The following is a 21,318-nucleotide window of genomic DNA, read 5'->3' as shown; positions in this document are numbered from 1 at the left end:
AGTAAGGTGCTCATCCTTGTGGTATTGTGCCCAGTAGTATTCTGCCCATCCTTGTAGTATGTGCCCAGTAGTATTGTGCCCTGTAGTATTGTGCCCATCCTTGTGCCCTGTAGTATTGTGCCCAGTAATATTGTGCCCATCCTTGTAGTATTGTGGGCATCCCTGTAGTATTGTGGGCATCCCTGTAGTATTTTGCCCATCCTTGTAGTATTGTGCCCTGTAGTATTGTGGCCATCCCTGTAGTATTGTGGCCATCCCTGTAGTATTATGGCCATCCCTGTAGTATTGTGGCCTGTAATATTCTGCCCATTCTTGTAGTATTGTGCTCTGTAGTATTGTGGCCATCCCTGTAGTATTGTGGCCATCCCTGTAGTATTGTGGCCATTCCTGTAGTATTGTGGCCTGTAATATTCTGCCCATCCTTGTAGTATTGTGCTCTGTAGTATTGTGGCCATCCCTGTAGTATTGTGGCCATCCCTGTAGTATTCTGCCCATCCTTGTATTAATGTGCTCTGTAGTATTGTGGCTATCCCTATAGTATTCTGCCCATCCTTTAGTAATACGCAAAAAAAAAATTTCCTCACCTTTCCTTCATTCCCTGCGTACCCACGATCAGTGTTTGCAGAGTTTTGGATGCAGCATGTTTCAGCTGAGTACAAAACCCTGCTATGTACAGTACAAGCAAAGTGGATGGGATTTCTAAAAATCCCATGCCCACTGTACGTGTACGTCCAGTAGTGAAAACGGACCTTGCGGTGTGGCTTGCAGAGGCCGCAGAATGTAAATTTATGCTGCGGAGTCGGAAGCGTCCTCCCTAGGCAAAACACAGCGAGGAGGCTTGCGGCCCCACCGATCAGGACCCGCTTAGTCCAGGACGCAGTGGGTCCTGATCTTGAGCACGTACCTTACCTGCTTGTTACGGCCCATGACAATCGCGGCTCTATGCTGAGGGTCGATGCCGACAGGAACTTTACTGCATTTGGATTCATTTTCGGTGCCGCGCAGAGGAGCTGTTTCTGGACCAATGGCTGCTGCCTGCCAATCAGATGCAAGGAAGTGAAGTCGCTGTATGACGTCACCTCCTTGCATCTGATTGGCAGACAGCAGCAGCAACTGGAATAGAGCTGACAGCTCCTCTGCGCGGCACCGCAAATGGATTCAAATGCAGTAAAGTCCTGCTGGCGCAGACCCTCAGCATAGAGCCGTGATTGTTAAGGGGTCTGCAGGCCACAACAAGCAGCCTCAGGAGCCGCATGCGGCCCGTGGGTCGCGTGTTTGAGACCTCTGGTCTAGATAAAGTATTCATCTTACCTTCTTTGGTGTCCCTAGAACCTGGCAAATCTTGAATATTGTGTCTATTTCACTGGAGCCTGGAAAAAGAGGCCTTAGAGTGTAAATTTCGGCCATGATACAGCCAACAGCCCAAATATCAATAGGAGAACTATAGCTTGTTGATCTAAGAAGAACCTCTGGTGCTCTATACCTGTGGATGAAGAAAATCAAAAGTATATTTAACCTCAGTTGTAGAAACCTATGTAGGAGGATGGGGGCATATTTCTGGCAAACTATACAGTCTCTAAACTTTCAGATAACTTGATCATATTTAATAATGTGCTTAATAAGCAATCGGCAAATCCCTTTAGAAACACTTGCTGCCTGTTGTCCACTGTCATCCATCTTTGGTGGTACAGAGGTCATGATGTGTTGGTCTTTACCTCTCCACTCCTGCTCTCATCAGCTCAGGGCATATTGTGCATGGACTTTCTATGCCTTACATTATATTAATGATTATTATATATGCTGGCTATGACCCTTGCAGCACTGGGTGTTGAATAATGTCTCCTTACCATCGAGTAGACACATAATCTGTGTAAGGTGGTCGGGATCTTGTTTCTCGAGCTAGTCCAAAATCAGCTATTTTCACAAGTTCTGGTCCCATGCAAAGGAGGTTTTCTGGTTTTAAGTCCCTGTGAAAAAACCCTAAAATTGCAAAAGGAGTATAGAACATTAAAAAAGAAAAAAAATCAATTTCAATATATTTCATAATGCACTTAATTTAAAAAATTGTGTGTGATAACCTAGTAAACCAAAGGAATAAACAATAAAGAAGGTGGCTGGTACTTTTTTTAAATAATAATATTTTATAAAAGTAATATTATTAAATATTAATAATAATAAATAAAAATCTATTCTCAAATGTTTGCAGCTGCTATCTGCGCTGAGAGATGAGGACCTTGAACGGAAAACATCCTCTATTAACTCATAATTCCATAATGGGATATGTGTGGAAATGACGGCGAATAACTCAGATCAGTCTAATGATGCCATTCTGTAACTCCAAACCAGCTGGTCCAGGACAAGAACAGTCTCCGCGTTACACACCAGACAGCAGTGGTGCGTAAGGTGGAAAGGGGACAGGTAGGCAGTAATGGTGCCCTCTAAGCCATCCATGAGATCCCCATATTGCAGCAGGATGGGGGTTGCCAGCACTCACAGGAGAGCAACATTTCTGTTGATCAGCATCGCTCTGATCAGCCCAAGCAGTCATAAAGTCCCCTAGGGGAACTAGTAAAAGCAATAATAAATGCAAAAAAATAAAAATGTAAAAATATCAAAAGAAAAAAAAACCCAAAACCCTAAAAAGGAAGTTCAAATCACTCTCCTTTTGCACCATTAAAAATAAAATAATAAAAAAAAAAATACATCTATATTTGGTTTAGAAATGCCCGATATATCAAAATATAAAATCAATTAATCTATCGATACATGGCGTAGCAAGAAAAAAAATTCCAAATGCTAAAACTACAGGTTTTTTTTGGTTGCCACAACATTGCATTAAAATGAAATAACAGGCGATCGAAACAGCGCATGTATCAAAAAATAGTAGAATGAAAAACGACAGCTCAAGAAGTCAAAGCTCAAGATGCAAATAAAAAAAAAAAAAAAAATTTAAAAAGAACGCTATGGGTCTTGGAAAATGGAGACAAAACCGCTATATTTTTTTTTACAAACATGATTTTTTTTCCCTCTACTTAGATACTAAACTTGTATAGATTTACTTTTATCTATGAACTCATACTGACCTGGGGAATCATAATGGCAGGTCCCTTTTTCAAAATTGGGAACATGGTAAATAAAAAAAAAACAAACCAAAAGCAAAAAAAAAAACAAATCCTAAAATAATTATGTGATTGCACTTTTTTGCAATTTCACCGGACTTGAATTTTTTCCCCGTTTTCCAGTACAATAAGGAGCAGAATAAATGGTATTGTTCAATATTACAACTTGTCCGGCAAAAAACAAGCCCTCATTTGGCCATACTGATGGAAAAATAAAGTTATGACTCTTGGAAGAAGGGGAGAGGAAAAAATGAAAATGAAAAACGAAAAATTGCCTGGGGAGAAACGATCAATGGCATAAAAATTAAAAGTTTGAAAATTGAGAAATTTTGAACAATTTTCTCCAAAATTCTGATATTTTCACAAATAAATGTTAAAAATTTACCACTAAAATAAAAATACAATGTGTTAAGAAAAAAAACAAACTGTCTCAGAACCGCTGAAGTGTTCTAGAGTGAACACCACTGGAGTTGAGCGAGTAGTCGCTATATTAATAACAACTACTAATACTCGCGTATTCATTATGAATAGTGTGTGTAATGCAAGTCAATGGGGAATACTCGCAAAGTAACCCGAATGCCGCACTATTCATGAGAGTAGCAAATAGTACGGCTTTCAGGTTACTCGTTACATTACGAGTTTTCAGTGGGAAATAAGCAGCCCACACAAACAATCGCAAAATCAGCATACAAGCATGGTAAACAATTGCATCTATATACCTAGGCAGCCTAGACAATTAGCATGAATAAACACATGATGGAAAGATACACCCTACACCCTGGGCTAGGGTGTATCTTTCCATCATATCTTTATTCATGCTAATTGTCTAGGCTGCCTAGGTATATAGTGGCAATTGTTTACCATGCTTGTATGCTGATTTTGCGATTGTTTGTGTGGGCTGCTTATTTCCCACTGTGTAAGGTCGGGGCCACACGGGGACTAATGCAATCCTCACATAACCCTTGGCTCACGCTGGCAGCACAGAAGGAGCTGAATGTCATTGCAACTGAGGTCCGATCATGTGATCGGACTTCAGCTGCGGGGAACGACCGACACTGAGGGGCGGGCCAGTGCTGAGGAGGCGCGGGCCGGCGCTGAGGAGGAGAGGGAGGGATTTATCTCCCTCTCTCCTCTGTAGCTGGCTATTGCCATTCTCGCACTGCACTGCGATTTTTCTCTTACCCCATAGACTTGAATGGGTGCGAGAAAAAGAGTCTCGAATTACAGTCGCAGCATGCTGCGATTGTTTTCTCGGTCCGATTAGGGCCGAGAAAATAATCACTCATGGGTGCTGGCACACAGGCTAATATTGGTCCGAGTGGAATGCAATGTTTTATCGCACTCCACTCGGTCCGATTTTCATGCCGTGTGTCTTAGGCCTAATCCTATTACATTTCTACATCTGTGTATTTCTTTGGGAATTGCTTGTGGTCCTAATATTTACAAGATGCGGATAGGTTTATATATCTTTCTCTCCCAGGCATATCTCCATATGGGTTATATAATATACAGTCAGGGCCAGAAATATTTGGACAGTGACACAAGTTTTGTTATTTTAGCGGTTTACAAAAACATGTTCAGAAATACAATTATATATATAATATGGGCTGAAAGTGCACACTCCCAGCTGCAATATGAGAGTTTTCACATCCAAATCGGAGAAAGGGTTTAGGAATCATAGCTCTGTAATGCATAGCCTCCTCTTTTTCAAGGGACCAAAAGTAATTGGACAAGGGACTCTAAGGGCTGCAATTAACTCTGAAGGCGTCTCCCTCGTTAACCTGTAATCAATTAAGTAGTTAAAAGGTCTGGGGTTGATTACAGGTGTGTGGTTTTGCATTTGGAAGCTGTTGCTGTGACCAGACAACATGCGGTCTAAGCAACTCTCAATTGAGGTGAAGCAGAACATCCTGAGGCTGAAAAAAAAGAAAAAATCCATCAGAGAGATAGCAGACATGCTTGGAGTAGCAAAATCAACAGTCGGGTACATTCTAAGAAAAAAGGAATTGACTGGTGAGTTTGGGAACTCAAAAAGGCCTGGGCGTCCACGGATGACAACAGTGGTGGATGATCGCCGCATACTTTTTTTTGGTGAAGAAGAACCCGTTCACAACATCAACTGAAGTCCAGAACACTCTCAGTGAAGTAGGTGTATCTGTCTCTAAGTCAACTGTAAAGAGAAGACTCCATGAAAGTAAATACAAAGGGTTCACATCTAGATGCAAACCATTCATCAATTCCAAAAATAGACAGGCCAAAGTTAAATTTGCTGAAAAACACCTCATGAAGCCAGCTCAGTTCTGGAAAAGTATTCTATGGACAGATGAGACAAAGATCAACCTGTACCAGGATGATGGGAAGAAAAAAGTTTGTAGAAGAAAAGGAACGGCACATGATCCAAGGCACACCACATCCTCTGTAAAACATGGTGGAGGCAACGTGATGGCATGGGCATGCATGGCTTTCAATGGCACTGGGTCACTTGTGTTTATTGATGACATAACAGCAGACCAGAGTAGCCGGATGAATTATGAAGTGTACCGGGATATACTTTCAGCCCAGATTCAGCCAAATGCCGCAAAGTTGATCAGACGGCGCTTCATAGTACAGATGGACAATGACCCCAAGCATACAGCCAAAGCTACCCAGGAGTTCATGAGTGCAAAAAAGTGGAACATTCTGCAATGGCCAAGTCAATCACCAGATCTTAACCCAATTGAGCATGCATTTCACTTGCTCAAATCCAGACTTAAGACGGAAAGACCCACAAACAAGCAAGACCTGAAGGCTGCGGCTGTAAAGGCCTGGCAAAGCATTAAGAAGGAGGAAACCCAGCGTTTGGTGATGTCCATGGGTTCCAGACTTAAGGCAGTGATTGCCTCCAAAGGATTCGCAACAAAATATTGAAAATAAAAATATTTTGTTTGGGTTTGGTTTATTTGTCCAATTACTTTTGACCTCCTAAAATGTGGAGTGTTTGTAAAGAAATGTGTACAATTCCTACAATTTCTATCAGATATTTTTGTTCAAACCTTCAAATTAAACGTTACAATCTGCACTTGAATTCTGTTGTAGAGGTTTCATTTCAAATCCAATGTGGTGGCATGCAGAGCCCAACTCGTGAAAATTGTGTCACTGTCCAAATATTTCTGGACCCAACTGTAGATATGCTGTATATTTTTCTTTATAATAATTTATTGTATTTGACCTAAAACTGATGGAAGTTTTTGTCTATAAATCTCGTGGTAGATAATCTGTCACTACAACCGCTGTACTCTGTATATCTTGTTTGCCATACCTTTGGCCTCTAATTACATGACGGATAGACAATTGTTTTTAGATGGTCTTTAATAGTGGCTAATAAACTATGTATTTTTATGTATAAAAATAAACTGTCTAATTAGATCTAAATCCTATTAATGGGAAACAACAAAGAAAGCTGTTCTCATAAAATATATTTCATGTGTGTAAATCGCAAATTCCGAAGACCATCTTTGCTACGTATTCTACTTACCATATTTGTGTATGAAAGAAAGCCCTTGTAGTATCTGGTACATAATGTTTCTGATGGTGGATTCAGGAAATAATTTGTTCCTGTTGAGAATGAAAACAAAAATTGCAAATCGAAGTGAAAAAAAAAAAAAAATTAAAAATGATCAGAAGAAATTGTTTTTTTTAGATCTATAGAGTTTCAAAAGTGGGCAGCAAACAATCATTTAGTAATCTCCAATGAAAAGCATTCCAGCACTTTCAATATAAATCTATTTCTTTATTCTTCAATCATTAGCATATGGTTCACAAAGAGAAGTGACAGTCTGGGACCAGCCAGCGCATTTCAAGCCCAATAACTCTGCACAAGTGAAGGCAAAGATGTCAGGTTATGAAAGAGGAGCCAAGCGGACGGGTGAAAGCTGCTCCAGACATGAATTCCAATTCTTGTCACCCGTTGTACAACTCATCAGTCTCAAGCGTCAAGCAATGCATGTGACTGATGCAAAACAACGGAAATGGGAACCTAGCCTAGCCTAACACAAATATCGAGGTAACCATATAACGTCTGGTGACTATTGTGCATAGGTCCTGTTCAAATTAATCAGAGCAGTGCACAATATCCAGTGGGCGTCATGCGATTAAGTTCGCCTGTGTTGTCCAGAGTTCCATTTTGACTACAAGCCCAATGTCAGATTATATTGGCCAGGAAAGTGAAGTGGAAGTACATTTAAAAATAAACTTTTAACATCCTTTTTCAATATTAAACTGCCCCCATGTCTTGTTAGTGATGTGTAATGTGCATCACTAACATTGTTTTGCCAAACAAAAGTTCCCCGTATTTATATAATAATAATAATAATAATAATAATAATAATAATAATAATAATATTTATTCATTTATATAGCGCTATTAATTCTACAGCGCTTTACATACATTGGCATCTTACATTTTACATACATCTTAGAAAACAAAAACACTCTTTTTATGATCATGTGAATGCATTAGACACCTATTGTTTCAGTCATAGGGGTGACATTTGCCTTTGGGACAGTCAGGCTCCATCTTCAAATTATGCTCGCCCCTCGCATTGTGATGGATTGCCTTGACTGGTCCGACACCACGGCAATCTCCTATTAACTCCTGTGTTTGCTCACTGCCCCTCAGCTACCCAGGCATGCTTTCTGCACTTTCCTCTTCTTTCTTCTCAGAGCATTGCGGTGGGAGCACAGAGATGCGCTTAGCGTGCATACTCCCAAGGAGACGTAATGAAGCTTGGAGTATGCGCACATATGAAATGTATCTGAGGATGTATACCCAAATTCAGTGCGCTTGCTCCACGTCTCCTTGGGAGCATGCACACTAAGCGCATCTCTGTGCTCCCGACGCTCTGTTCTGACAAGAAACAAGAGGGACTCGTCTGTTTTTCTTTAAATTTGTACTTTGTAGTTTATTTTTAAAATGTGTGAAATTTGCAGTTTTTAATTAATTGTATTTTTGCATATGTATTCACACCTGTAGCATGGGAAAGTTTATTGGTAGGTAGATATAGGACATCTGACTAAAGGCCGCTTTACACACAGCGACATAGCTAAAGCGATGTCGGGGTCACGGAATTCGTGACGCACATCCGGCGCAGTTAACGATGTCGTTGCATGCGACAACTACGAGCGGTTGAAAAAGGTTGCAAAATCGTGCAAAATCGCTAATCGTTGACACGCTCCTCCATTCCCAAATAACGTTGCTGTGGCAGGACGCATGTTGTTGGTCGTCCCTGTGGCAGCACACATCGCTATGTGTGACACCGCAGGAACGAGGAACCTCACCTTACATGCGGCCTCCCATAATGAGGAAGGAAGGATTTGGCGGGATGTTCGTCCCGCTCATCCCCGCCCCCCGCTTCTATTGGCCGCCCGCTTAATGACGTCGCTGTGACGCCGAACAAACCACCCCCTTAGAAAGGAGGCGGTTCGCCGGCAACAGCAATGTCGCTAGGCAGGCAAGTACGTGTGACGGGTTCGAGCGATGTTGAGCGGCTGTGCGCCACGGGCAGCGATTTGCCCGTGACGCCAACTGACGGGGCAGGCAAGCACGCTAGCGATCTCGCTAGAGAGATTGCAGCGTGTAAAGCGGCCTTAACTCCTGCACCTCTGCACCCTCTCCCCCACTACCAGTCTATTCATAGACATGTTTTTAGAGTAATGCAATAAAAGCTCTTTTTACCAGAAGGGTAGTGCCACAGATATTCTTTTCATTTAGAGATTGCTTTGCTCCCCTGGACTGGGATCATCAGCTGAGCACCACCTGTCATCTTCTGTTCCTACCGAATTGCCCGAGTGCAGGTAGTCATTGTACTTGTTATAGTGTTAAGCTAGTGTATTGTCTCTTTTAATGCTCATTTCATATGTTCGCATGCTCTGTGCTTTATAACGTCTCCTTGAAAGAGCGCACGCTAAGGAAGTCTCTATGTTCCCGCTGTTCTGCTGTCGAGCAAGCGTAGGATTTCATAGGCGAATGCCGTGGCATCAGGCCAGTCATATCAATCAATCACAACATGGAGGTCGTGCATAATTTGAAGATGGAGCCTGACTGACTGTGACTGAGCCGGGCGAGTGCCAACCCTATGAGAAACAAAAAGTTATCTAATGCATTCACTGATCATAAAAAGTGTTTGTTTTTTAACGATAAATATGGGGAACTTTTGTTTGTCAAAACCATGTTAGTGATGAACATTGCATTGCTAACAAGACAATTCTGGCAGTTTAAATGGGATGCCTCCTACCTAGACAACCCCATCTCATTCCCCTTGTTCGTCCCTGTAAAAATAAATCAGCCTATACAGTACTCACTCCGATGCAGCTGCAGTTCCAGCAATGTCTGAAGCCCTGTTCCTGGGGCCCACGTGACATTGTTCTGACACACGAGCCACGCGACCAATCAACACCCGGCATTTGTCTCCCTGCCTTTGATCATTTGAGCAGGATGTAAGTGCTGTGTGGGGCCCGTGTGTTATAACACTGTCACGTAGGCACAGGGAATGCGACTTTAAACATTGTTGAAATTGTGACCACACAAGAGCGTAAAGGCTTATTTATTTTTCTGGGGTGAACAAGAGGAATGAGAAGAGGATGTCCAAGTAGTGGACAACCCTTTAATAATTGAAAAAGGATGCGACAGGTTCCCTTTAAAGACTAACGTTCTTAAGGTTCTCATACACCTTCAGAAACTGTCAGCAGCCCCCATATACATTCACACTTATTCCAGAAGAATAAGCATTCATTTTCTATAGGAGGAGAGAGGAAACTAAGCTGTTGCCAGACATCTCTGGAAGTGGCTTATTTTTCCTAACAACAAAATTGAACATGACCAATCCTGCGTATAACAATATTTTTTGGAGAGGGCAAGAATATACGTGCCTGACTCAGGAGCCACATATACACACACATGGTCAAAATTGTTGGTACCCCTCATTTAATGAAATAAAAACCCATAATGGTCACAGAAATAACTTGAATCTAACAAAAGTAATAATAAATAAAAAATCTATGAAAATGAACAAATGAAAGTCAGACATTGCTTTTCAACTATGCTTCCACTGATTTTAAAAAATAAATAAATAAAACTCATGAACTAGACCTGGACAGAAATGATGTTACCTCTGAAAATAATGTGACAAAAGTGACATGTTAAATCAAGGTGTGTCCACTAATTAGCATCACAGGTGTCTACAATCTTGTAATTAATCAGTGGACCTGTATATAGGGCTACAGATACTCACTGTGCTGTTTGGTGACATGGTGTGTACACACTAAACATGGACCAGAGGAAACGAAGGAAAGAGTTGTCTCAGCAGATTAGAAAGAAAATTATAGACAAGCATGTTAAAAGGTAGAGGTTATAAGACCATCTCCAAGCAGCTTGATATTCCTGTGACTACAGTTGCACATATTATTCAGAAATGTAAGATCCATGGGACTGTAGCCAACCTCCCTGAACGTGGCTGCAGGAGGAAAATTGATGACAAATCAAAGATGGATAATACGAATGGTAACAAAAGAGCCCTTCAAGCTCTAGGAACATCAGTGTCAGATCGCACCATCCGTCGTTTGCATGAAGTGGACTTCATGGGAGACGAACAAGGACACCATTGTTGAAAAAAAAAATAAAATAAATTAAAAAAAAAGCCAGACTGGAATTTGCCAAACTACATGTTGACAAGCCAAAAAGGTTCTGGGAGAATGACCTATGGACAGATGAGACAAAAATTAAACTTTTTGGCAAAAGCACATCAGCTCTATGGTCTCAGACGGAAAAAACAAAGCATATCAAGAAAAGAACACTGTCCCTACTGTGAAACATGAAGGAGGTTCTGCTATGTTCTGGGGCTGCTTTGCTGCATCTGGCACAGGGTGTCTTGAATCTGTGTAGGGTACAATGAAATCTCAAGACTATAAAGGGATTCTAGAGAGAAATGTGCTGCCCAGTGTCTGAAACCTTGGTCTCTGTCGCAGGTCATGGGTCTTGCATAATAATGACCCAAAATACACAGCTAAAAACACCCGAGAATAGCTAAGAGGAAAACATTGGACTATTCTGAAGTGACCTTCTATGAGCATCTTTGGAAAAAGCTGAAACATGCTGTCTGGAAAAAGCAACCTTCAAACACAACACAACTGCAGCAGTTTGCTCTTGAGGAGTCGCCAAAGTACCGGTCGAGAGGTGCAGAAGTCTCATTGACCGTTACAGGAATTGCAGTGACTGCCTCAAAAGGTTGTGCAACCAAATATTAAGTTAAGCGGACCATCATTTCTGTCCAGGCCGATTTCATTAGTTTTATTTTTTTTTTAATTCTGTGGAAACATGATGGAACAGTCTGACTTTCATTTGGTCATTTTCATAGATTTTTTAATTATTATTACTTTTGTCAGATTAAAGTTATTTCTGTGACCATTGTGGGTTTTTCTTTCATTAAACGAGGGGTACCAACAATTTTGACCACGTGTGTAGCTCACAGATCAATGATGTGTGGCTTACAGATGTCTGACAGGTTGGTGAATTAATACCAAGTGTAACAAATAACTATGAAGATAAGGTCTCCAGATGGTGAGTCCTACAAAGAAGAGTAAATCTGGATGCTCATCCTCTGTTGCGGGAGGTAATTATGACAAGTTGAAAACAGGATAGTTAAAGGTTGCTTGAAGTTGGATTAAAATGTGTGGTGTGTGTACATGATGCCAGAATACTAAATTGCGGATAATATACTACCTGCGTGAGGGGAATTTGTGACTGGCAACACCTCGTTGTGCCTTCAGCTTAATAGCAATAAATGAAAATCTTTATTAGTACTGGGAGAAGGCTGGATGTGGCTCATGACTATCTCTCAGAGCTTAAAGGGGTAATCCGGCTTATTTTGACTTTTTTTCATTATTACCCTATTGGGCTACATTGGGGCAGGTAAGCTGTCAGCCCCTCTTCCCCGGCTCAGAGCGGTCATGTGACCGCTCCTGACGCGATTTTGCTGCTTCCGGTCATTTCATGTCAACATGGGCAGGACCATGTTGACATGCAAGTCTGGAACAGCATGTTGCCGCCCTGCTGGGCGGGTACAGTGCGTGAGTCACCGCCCCCCTCCCTGCACCCTCCCACACATTCCTCCATACCCCGTACTCTCCCTGCCTACGGTGTCACCGCCAGCACCAGGCCCCCTGCTCAGGATAGCAGGAGTGCCCGTGCAGTCTGTGTCCCGCTCCAGCCCTGCGGCTGCCTTCATTGCAGGCTCAGCAGCTTCTCACATTGCAGCGCAGGCAGCCGCGGGGATAACGAGCGCTGCCATCAGGATGTTAGATGACATCATTACCTGCTGTGACGATCTTCGCTTCACCCCTGTCAGCGCGGTCACTGCCTTCTATGCTCGCCGCGTTCTCACGTCACTAGCGGTGACGTCACGGGCGATCGGCGAGCATAGAAGTCAGGGACAGCGCTGACAGGAGTGAAGCGAAGATAGTCACCGCAGGTAATGATTTCATCTAACCTCTGACAGCAGCGTTCGTCATCCCCTGCAGTGACTGGGCTATTGATGTTAGCTCAGGTCACTGCATTACTCTCCCAGCCAATGGGGAACATGCTGTTCTTCATTGACTGGGGCATTAACTATGGTATGGATCGTCATGGGACCCCCTTATTGGATTATGCCGGACCTGGATTTGTTTTTCTTTTCAATAAATTGGTGAAAGAGGGCATGTTTTGGGGAGTGTTTTTTCAAATAAAAAACTTTTTTTTTTTTTGTTGTCTATTTTTTTTTTTATTACTGACTGAGTTTGTGATGTCAGGTATCTGATAGACGCGTGACATCACTAACCCCAGGGCTTGATGCCAGGTGACATTACAAATCTGGCATCAACCCCATATTACCCCGTTTGCCACCGCACCAGGGCACGGGATGAGTTGGAGCGAAGCACCAGGATTGGCACATCTAATGGATGTGCCACTTCTGGGGCGGCTGTGGCCTGCTATTTTTAGGCTGGGGAGTGTCCAATAACAGTGGAGCTCCCTAGTCTGAGAATACCAGACCACAGCTGTCCGCTTTACCTTGGATGGTGATCCAATTTGGGGGGGACCCCATGTTTTGTTTTAAATTATTTATTTAATTTAAAATAACAGCGTGGGGTGCCCTCTGTTTTGGATTACCGGCCAAGGTGAAGCTGCCAGCTGTGGTCTGCAGGCTGCAGCCGTCTGCTTTACCCTAGCTGGCTACAAAAGTATGGGGGACCCCACATCGTTTTATTTATTAATTATTTATTTTTTGGATAAATACAAGGCTAAGCACCCTTTAGTTTTCCATGAAAGTTACTAAAGGGTGGCAGCTTAGAATATGCAGGGGGGGTAGGACATTATATGTCTGTCTTTCTCATCTATCTATCTACCTACCTACCAATGATTCTATATATCTATCTATCTATCATATCTATCCATTCATCCCTCTATCTCTATATCTACGGTACTAATCTATTTCTCTTTCTTGCTGTTTCCGTTTTTTGTGGTCCGCAAAAAAACGGAAGGCACACGGATGTATCTGTGAAAAAAATGGACCGTTTTTTGCGGACCGCAAAAACACAAGGGTCATATGAATGTAGCCTACATGTGTTCCCTATGGGGTAGGGGTTGGTACAGAACGATGGTGAGAGGGGGGGGGGGGTGTTGCAGAGCGCTGTGTGTGTGTGTGTGTGTGTGTGTGTGTGTGTGTGTGTGTGTGTGTGTGTGTGTGTGTAATGCGCAGAGCCCGATGTGGGGCTGTTATTTCTATTGCTAGAGTGATAACAGGTCAGGTGCTGGGGCAGAATACTGACAGGGAATGTGTGTGCAGGGGGCAGGCAGAGGGTGGGGCTGGACGCTGAGGCCGGGCGGTGCCAGCTCTGACTGAGGTTTTGCACAGGAAGTGGTCAGTTTGCTGGAGCAAAATGTAAACAAAGAACTGCAGAGAATAAAGGGATAATTCAAGAGGAACAAAAGTCAGAAAACAAAAAATAACAATTTAGAGGTGTTTTATATGACAATACAGCACAGATAAACTCAAAATGTTTTGGTAAGCTAATGTCGGACAACTCCTTTAATGTGGCTCTTAGGTAGAAAAGGTTGGGGACCAGTGCTCCACTGTGTATGGACATTGTGGATGCTCTAATGCTGGGTTTAAATGTCATATTTTCTAGTCTGCAGTCATTTAATAGCCTAAAGGCCGCTTTACGCGCTGCGACATCGCTCAAGCGATCTCGTTGGGGTCACGGAATTTGTGACGCACATCCGGTCGCTTTAGCGATGTCTTTCGTGTGACACCTATGAGCGATTTCGAATAGTCGCAGAAACGGTCAAAATCGCTCATCGGTGACATGCCCCCCTATTCTCGAATATCGCTGTTGCTCAGTGTACGAAGTTGTTCGTCGCTCCTGCGGCAGCACACATCGCTATGTGTGACACCGCAGGAACGAGGAACCTCACCTTACCTGCGGCCGACCGCAATGAGGAAGGAAGTAGGTGGGCGGCGGTTCGGTGACGCTGCTATGACGTCGCTGTGACGCTGAACGAACCGCCCCCTTATAAAGGAGGCGGTTCGCCAGCCACAGCGACATCGCAGAGCAGGTATGTGCGTGTGACGCTGCCGTTGCGATAATGTTCGCTACAGCAGTGATCACACGATATCGCATGTACGATGGGGGCGGGTGCTTTCGCGCTCGACATCGCTAGCAATTGCTAGTGATGTCATAGCGTGTAAAGTGGCCTTTAGACTTGCAGATCAGTTGCACACAGTATGATCAATAATAGACCGCTATGTGGTTATAGGCTGCCATTATTCTCGGAAACACAGGTCATGTTTGCATGGGACGATGCGCTGGAAAGATCCAAGCGAAAAGATCATTCACCTGTTGAATAAGCATTTTACTCGTTATTTGGGGGATCATCATCCTGTTTACACTGAAGGATTGTCAGAAAATGAGCATTCCTAGAAAAATCAGTTACCGATGATGGTGCATGTAATGTGTATGGGACAAGCTGTAACATAACGTTTCTCAGCATAATATCCATGGAACACGAACCAAGCAAATGACAACATCTAGACTAGATAGACCCAGCAATAAGTTTTGTATTGTACGTACCGATCCTTCATCAGCTGGTAAAGATTTTCCTTCATGTACTCAAACACAAAGTAGAGGTGATCATTTTCCCGAACGACTTCCTTCAGTTTAATAACATTGGCGTGATTCAGCTTCCTCAGAGACTAAATACAGACACAGCGTTAGTGTTCTGCTCTTATCATGAGCATAGCTTATAATATAACGATAATCAATGCACTCAAATTATCGGAGCTGAGTAATGGGAAAAAAAAAACAACAAAACAATGAATCAACATTAGCTTTGTTGAGACTTGCTCTACTAGGCAGCCATGTAGTTTGAAAACAATAACTGCTAGCTTTGTCTTGTTTATGAACCCCTTACCGACACGACGTACTGGTATGTCATCTGTCAGTCCCTGACTTTGCTGCAGACTAAGAGGTTGCACCCACATCTTTACCGGCAGATGATGGCTGCCTTATTCAGCCATCATCTGTTCTTAACAACCGGGATTGAACCGAAGATCTACCCATGGCTGTTAACGTGTTAAATGTCGCTGTCAATCTGTGAGAGTCCTATTTAAAATGTGTGTACCAGTGGGTGCACTGCTCTAATCACCCATTAGCATGCCCACAACATGATCGAGGGGTGCTGATGGGATGCTGTGACAGCCAGGGATATGCTGAAGATCTCTGCTGCTGTTACAATGGGAATTCCTTTCAAAGCCAGCCTGTGCCTGGAGTTCATAGGAGACTGAGTTTTGCTATATACAGAAATATTGTAGTGTTATAGTATATAGCATAAGGTGTGAAACAAATAGCAGGTTTAAATTCCCTATGGGGACGAATAAATAAAAATACCTTTTATATAAATTAATTTTATTCTTTACTATTATTTTCCTCCTAGAACTATAAAAAAAAAAAAAAATATACATGTGGTATCTCTACATTCGGAAGAGTCCAATCTATGAAAATCTAAAATTAATTACCCTGAACAGTATAAGGCATAATGACAAAAGGGAATAGAAATCATCATATTACCACCAAATGTCAGCTTAGGGCGCAAAAAAAAAAAAAAAAAAAAAAGTCCTCCCACATCTTAATTGACTGAAGATTGAAAAGGTCAAAGATCTCAGAAAATGGTGGTAGAAACCATTTTTTTTTATTTCTTAAACAATTTTTTGATTTTTTTTTGAAATTTTTTTCCCCCTTCATTTAAAGAAAAACAAAAAACAAAAAAAAAAAAACACATCCAACAATGTAAATAAAATGCCAAAATGTGCAACAGCTGACAATTACCTTCAACTCTCGAAGATTCATGCATTCGTCCCAGGAGTAAAACTTTCTTTTCATTCTATTTAATACATTTTAAAATAGAAAAAAAGAAAATTAAAATAAAAAAATTAAGTATAAATAAAACTATGTCATAGTAACTAGAGAAAGCAATAATACACACAAAGGGGCTGAGGGGGACGGAGGATTTCTCGTTTCTTCTATGTTGGTTTCCAGGGCATAAAAGTTGTACAATTTGACCCAAGGTGCACTTGCACAAAAGTATTGTCACATTTTACACTGTACCCTGCAAGTATAAGGTCGTCTGTGAATGATTTACAGGTGAGAAAAATAAGTTTCTTTTTCGCTCCTAATTGGGAGACCCAGACAGTGGTGTATAGCTACTGCCTCTGGAGGCCGCACAAAGAACTACACTTAAAAGTGTAAGGCCCCTCCCCTTCTGGCTATACACCCTCCCGTAGGAGTACGGATTCCTCAGTTTTAGCTTTGTGCGCAGGAGGTCAGACACGCACGCATAGCTCCATTGTTTTTAGTCAGCAGCAGCTGCTGACTATGTCGGATGGAAGAAAAGAGGGCCCATACAGGGCTCCCAGCATGCTCCCTTCTCACCCCACTGTATGTCGGAGGTGTTTGTAAGGTTGAGGTACCCATTGCGGGTACGGCGGCAGGAGCCCACATGCTGATTCCTTCCCCATCCCTTTTTACAGGGCTCTGGGTGAAGTGGGATTTACTGGTCTCCAGGCACTGAGACCGTGCTCCATCTACAGCCCCTGGAGAAGATGCTGGATGGAGCGGAGTACATCAGGGACATGGCCCTGCTTCCTCAAGGTACTCTGTGTCCCCGTGCATTTGGCGCTCACACCGCAGCATGCTGGGTGTTGTAGTGCGCCGGGGACATCAGCGCTGCGGCGCTTGTGCCATGGCCTCATTCAGCTTCGCTGAAGCAGGCACACTTCTGGGAATCGGTCGCGCCGGCCGCTGGGACTGCGGCGCGGCTGGCACTTGTGGTGCGCCGGGGACTTCAGCGCGGACCGCGCTTTTACGGCGGCCGCGCTGATAACTCGAGTCCCCGGCTTTTGCGGCCTGCTTCCGTTCGTTCCCGCCCCCAGACCTGCCAGTCAGGAGAGGGGCGGGACGCTGGTCAGTGCATCAGCGCCGAGGGCTGGAGTCGTTTTTACATACTCCAGCCCTCACAATCGGCACAGAGGGGACACTGTTTCCCGCACTTTTGTTTAGGAACTCCCACGGACCGCCCCTCTCCACAGACGCCGGCAGCCATTCCTGCTGACACGCTGAGCTGCAGAGGGGAGCCGGGGAGACCCAGACAAGGAATTCTGCGCCTCTTACCCGCTATTCAGCGGGCGGTAAGCAGCCCTCAGGGCTCACCCCCTCTTGTGCCAGTAGTATTCTTAGTATTTTGTTTCTACAAATACTTTGTATTGCATGGCGCTGGTCGCCCTTTGGCTATAGACTCTCTCACATTGCAGAGAGCCAGCAGCATGTCGTCCGTAAAACGCAAGGGTGCCAAGGCACAGACATTATATGCTTCCTGCACCGCATGTGGGACTTTTCTACCGGCAGGCTCCACGGACCCCCATTGTGTGCAGTGCTCGGCCCCTGCGGCGCTTGCACAGTCGGGACCTCTGCTGGACGTGACCCAGGGTGTACCACCTGTGAATGCTGTCCAGGTGACAGGAACTGAGTTTGCAGCTTTTGCTGACAGAATGTCTCTCACTATGTCACAAATTCTTGACACATTGCGAGCTAGGCCTGTACTTCAGGCCACGGACACTGTGCAATCATTGCCCCCTGGTCCCCCTCAGCTGAATTACCTCCAAGCTCCGGGACGGGCACATACACCTCAGGGTGAAGACTCTGACTCGGACGATGGCCCCGGGCAGCCTAAGCGGGCTCGCTATGACGGGCCTTCACATTCATCTCAATGGTCAGGATCCCAGCGAGATGAATCTATGGGTGATGAGGCGGACGTAACTGATCAGGATTCTGATCCTGGGACCGCTCTCAATCTAGATACACCAGATGGCGACGCCATAGTTAATGATCTTATATTTAACATCAATAAGATGTTAAATATTTCCCCACCAGCTCCTCTTGTAGAGGAGTCAGCTTCGCAGCACGAGAGAATCCATTTCAGATACCCTAAGCGTACATTAAGCACTTTTCTGGACCACGCTGACTTTAGAGACGCAATCCAGAAACCCCACGCTTATCCTGAAAGGCGTTTTTCTAAACGGCTTAAAGATACACGCTATCCTTTTCCCCCTGAGGTGGTCAAGGGTTGGACCCAGTGTCCAAAAGTGGATCCTCCAATTTCCAGGCTTGCAGCTAGATCCTTGGTTGCAGTTGAAGATGGAGCGGCACTTAAAGATGCCACTGACAGGCAGATGGAGCTCTGGCTGAAATCCATCTATGAAGCGATTGGAGCGTCGTTAGCGCCATCTTTTGCGGCCGTATGGGCACTCCAAGCTATCTCAGCCGGGCTTGCGCAAGTCGACTCAGTCACACGTGCATTTGCCCCGCAGGTAGCACCATTGACCTCGCAAATGGCGGCATTCGCGTCGTACGCGATTAATGCTGTTCTTGACGCTACAAGCCGCACGGCAGTGGCGTCAGCCAACTCCGTTGTTTTGCGTAGGGCCCTGTGGTTGAGACATTGGAAAGCAGATTCTCATTCCAAGAAGTGCTTAACCAATTTGCCTTTTTCTCGTGACCGATTGTTTGGAGAGCGTTTGGATGAAATCATCAAACACTCCAAGGGTAAGGACTCATCCTTACCGCAACACAGACAAAACAAACCCCAACAGAGGAAGGGTCAGTCTGGTTATCGGTCCTTTCGAGGACCGGGCAGGTCCCAATTCGCCTCGTCAAAAAAGACTCAAAAAGACCAGAGACGCTCAGATTCTTGGAGGTCTCAGTCACGCCCAAAAAGGACAGCCGGAGGAACCGTTGCCAAGACGGCGTCCTCCTGACTTGCAGTCTCCGATTCCCACACCCGCGGTCAGTGGGAGGCTTTCCCACTTTGGCGACATTTGGCTGTCACGCGTCAAAGACCGTTGGGTGAGGGATATTCTGTCTCACGGGTACAGGATAGAGTTCAGTTCTCGTCCGCCAACTCGTTTCTTCAGAACTTCTCCACCACCAGACCGAGCCGATGCTCTGTTGCAGGCGGTGGCCGCTCTAAAGGCGGAAGGAGTGGTGACCTCCGTCCCTCTTCAGGAACAAGGTCACGGTTTTTACTCCAATCTGTTTGTGGTCCCAAAAAAGGACGGATCGTATCGACCCGTCCTGGATCTAAAGTTGCTCAACAGACACGTAAAAGTCAGGAGGTTCCGGATGGAATCCCTACGCTCCGTCATAGCCTCAATATCTCAAGGAGATTTTCTAGCATCAATAGATATCAAAGATGCGTATCTCCACGTGCCGATTGCACCAGAGCATCAGCGTTTCCTACGCTTCGTCATACACGACGAACACCTGCAGTTCGTAGCGTTACCTTTCGGTCTGGCAACAGCCCCCCGGGTCTTCACCAAAGTCATGGCAGCAGTAGTAGCTGTTCTGCACTCGCAGGGTCACTCGGTCATCCCGTATCTAGACGACCTGCTTATAAAGGCACCCTCTCAAGAGGCATGCCAGCACAGTCTGAAGGTGGCACTAGACACTCTCCAGAGTTTCGGGTGGATTATCAACTTTCCAAAGTCTCATCTAACCCCGACCCAATCTCTGACTTATCTTGGCATGGAGTTCCATACTCTCTCAGCGATAGTGAAGCTTCCACTGGACAAGCAGTGCTCGCTACGGACTGGAGTGCAATCTCTCCTTCAGAGCCAGTCGCACTCACTGAGGCGCCTCATGCATTTCCTAGGAAAGATAGTAGCAGCAATGGAGGCAGTCCCGTTCGCGCAGTTTCATCTGCGCCCTCTACAATGGGACATTCTACGCCAATAGGATGGGAAATCGACGTCCCTCGACAGGACTGTCTCCCTCTCTCAGACTGCCAAGGACTCTCTGCGTTGGTGGCTTCTCCCCACCTCATTGTCACAGGGAAAGTCGTTCCTTCCCCCGTCCTGGGCAGTGGTCACGACGGATGCGAGCCTATCAGGGTGGGGAGCGGTGTTTCTCCACCACAGGGCTCAGGGTACGTGGACTCAGGAAGAGTCCACCCTGCAGATCAATGTTCTGGAAATCAGAGCAATCTATCTTGCCCTGCGAGCCTTCCAACAATGGCTGGAAGGCAAGCAGATTCGGATTCAGTCGGACAATTCCACGGCGGTGGCGTACATCAACCACCAAGGGGGAACACGCAGTCGCCAAGCTTTTCAAGAAGTCCAGCGGATTTTGACGTGGGTGGAAAGCAGAGCGTCCACCATATCCGCAGTTCACATCCCAGGCGTGGAAAACTGGGAAGCAGACTTTCTCAGTCGCCAGGGCATGGACGCAGGAGAATGGTCCCTTCACCCGGACGTGTTTCAGCAGATCTGTTGCCGCTGGGGGACGCCGGACGTCGATCTGATGGCGTCACGGCACAACAACAAGGTCCCAGTTTTCATGGCACGGTCTCACGATCACCGAGCACTGGCGGCAGACGCCTTGGTTCAGGATTGGTCGCAATTCCGACTCCCCTATGTGTTCCCACCTCTAGCATTGTTACCCAGAGTTCTCCGGAAAATCAGGTCCGACTGCCATCGAGCCATACTCGTCGCTCCAGATTGGCCAAGAAGGTCTTGGTACCCGGATCTGTGGCATCTCACGGTAGGCCAACCGTGGACACTACCAGACCGTCCAGATTTGCTGT

General features: G+C 44.8%; 1 protein-coding gene across 2 annotated transcripts in view; it reads right to left on the bottom strand.

Annotated features, from left to right (window-relative positions):
• The window catches only part of CILK1 (ciliogenesis associated kinase 1), a 116,517-nt gene that overhangs the window by 44,429 nt on the left and 50,770 nt on the right, over positions 1-21,318 (bottom strand). For both annotated transcript variants that reach the window (XM_075340306.1, XM_075340307.1), the window contains exons 3-7: positions 16,512-16,566; positions 15,258-15,379; positions 6,634-6,713; positions 1,848-1,980; positions 1,312-1,483 (exon numbers count right to left, since the gene is read on the bottom strand). In XM_075340306.1, coding sequence (XP_075196421.1) covers positions 1,312-1,483; positions 1,848-1,980; positions 6,634-6,713; positions 15,258-15,379; positions 16,512-16,566 — 562 coding nt within the window. The remainder of the gene's footprint in view (positions 1-1,311; positions 1,484-1,847; positions 1,981-6,633; positions 6,714-15,257; positions 15,380-16,511; positions 16,567-21,318) is intronic.

The sequence above is a fragment of the Anomaloglossus baeobatrachus genome, chromosome 3 (assembly GCF_048569485.1).
Source record: "Anomaloglossus baeobatrachus isolate aAnoBae1 chromosome 3, aAnoBae1.hap1, whole genome shotgun sequence".
NCBI classification, from domain to species: domain Eukaryota; kingdom Metazoa; phylum Chordata; class Amphibia; order Anura; family Aromobatidae; genus Anomaloglossus; species Anomaloglossus baeobatrachus.
This window is presented reverse-complemented; position numbering and strand designations above follow the sequence as displayed.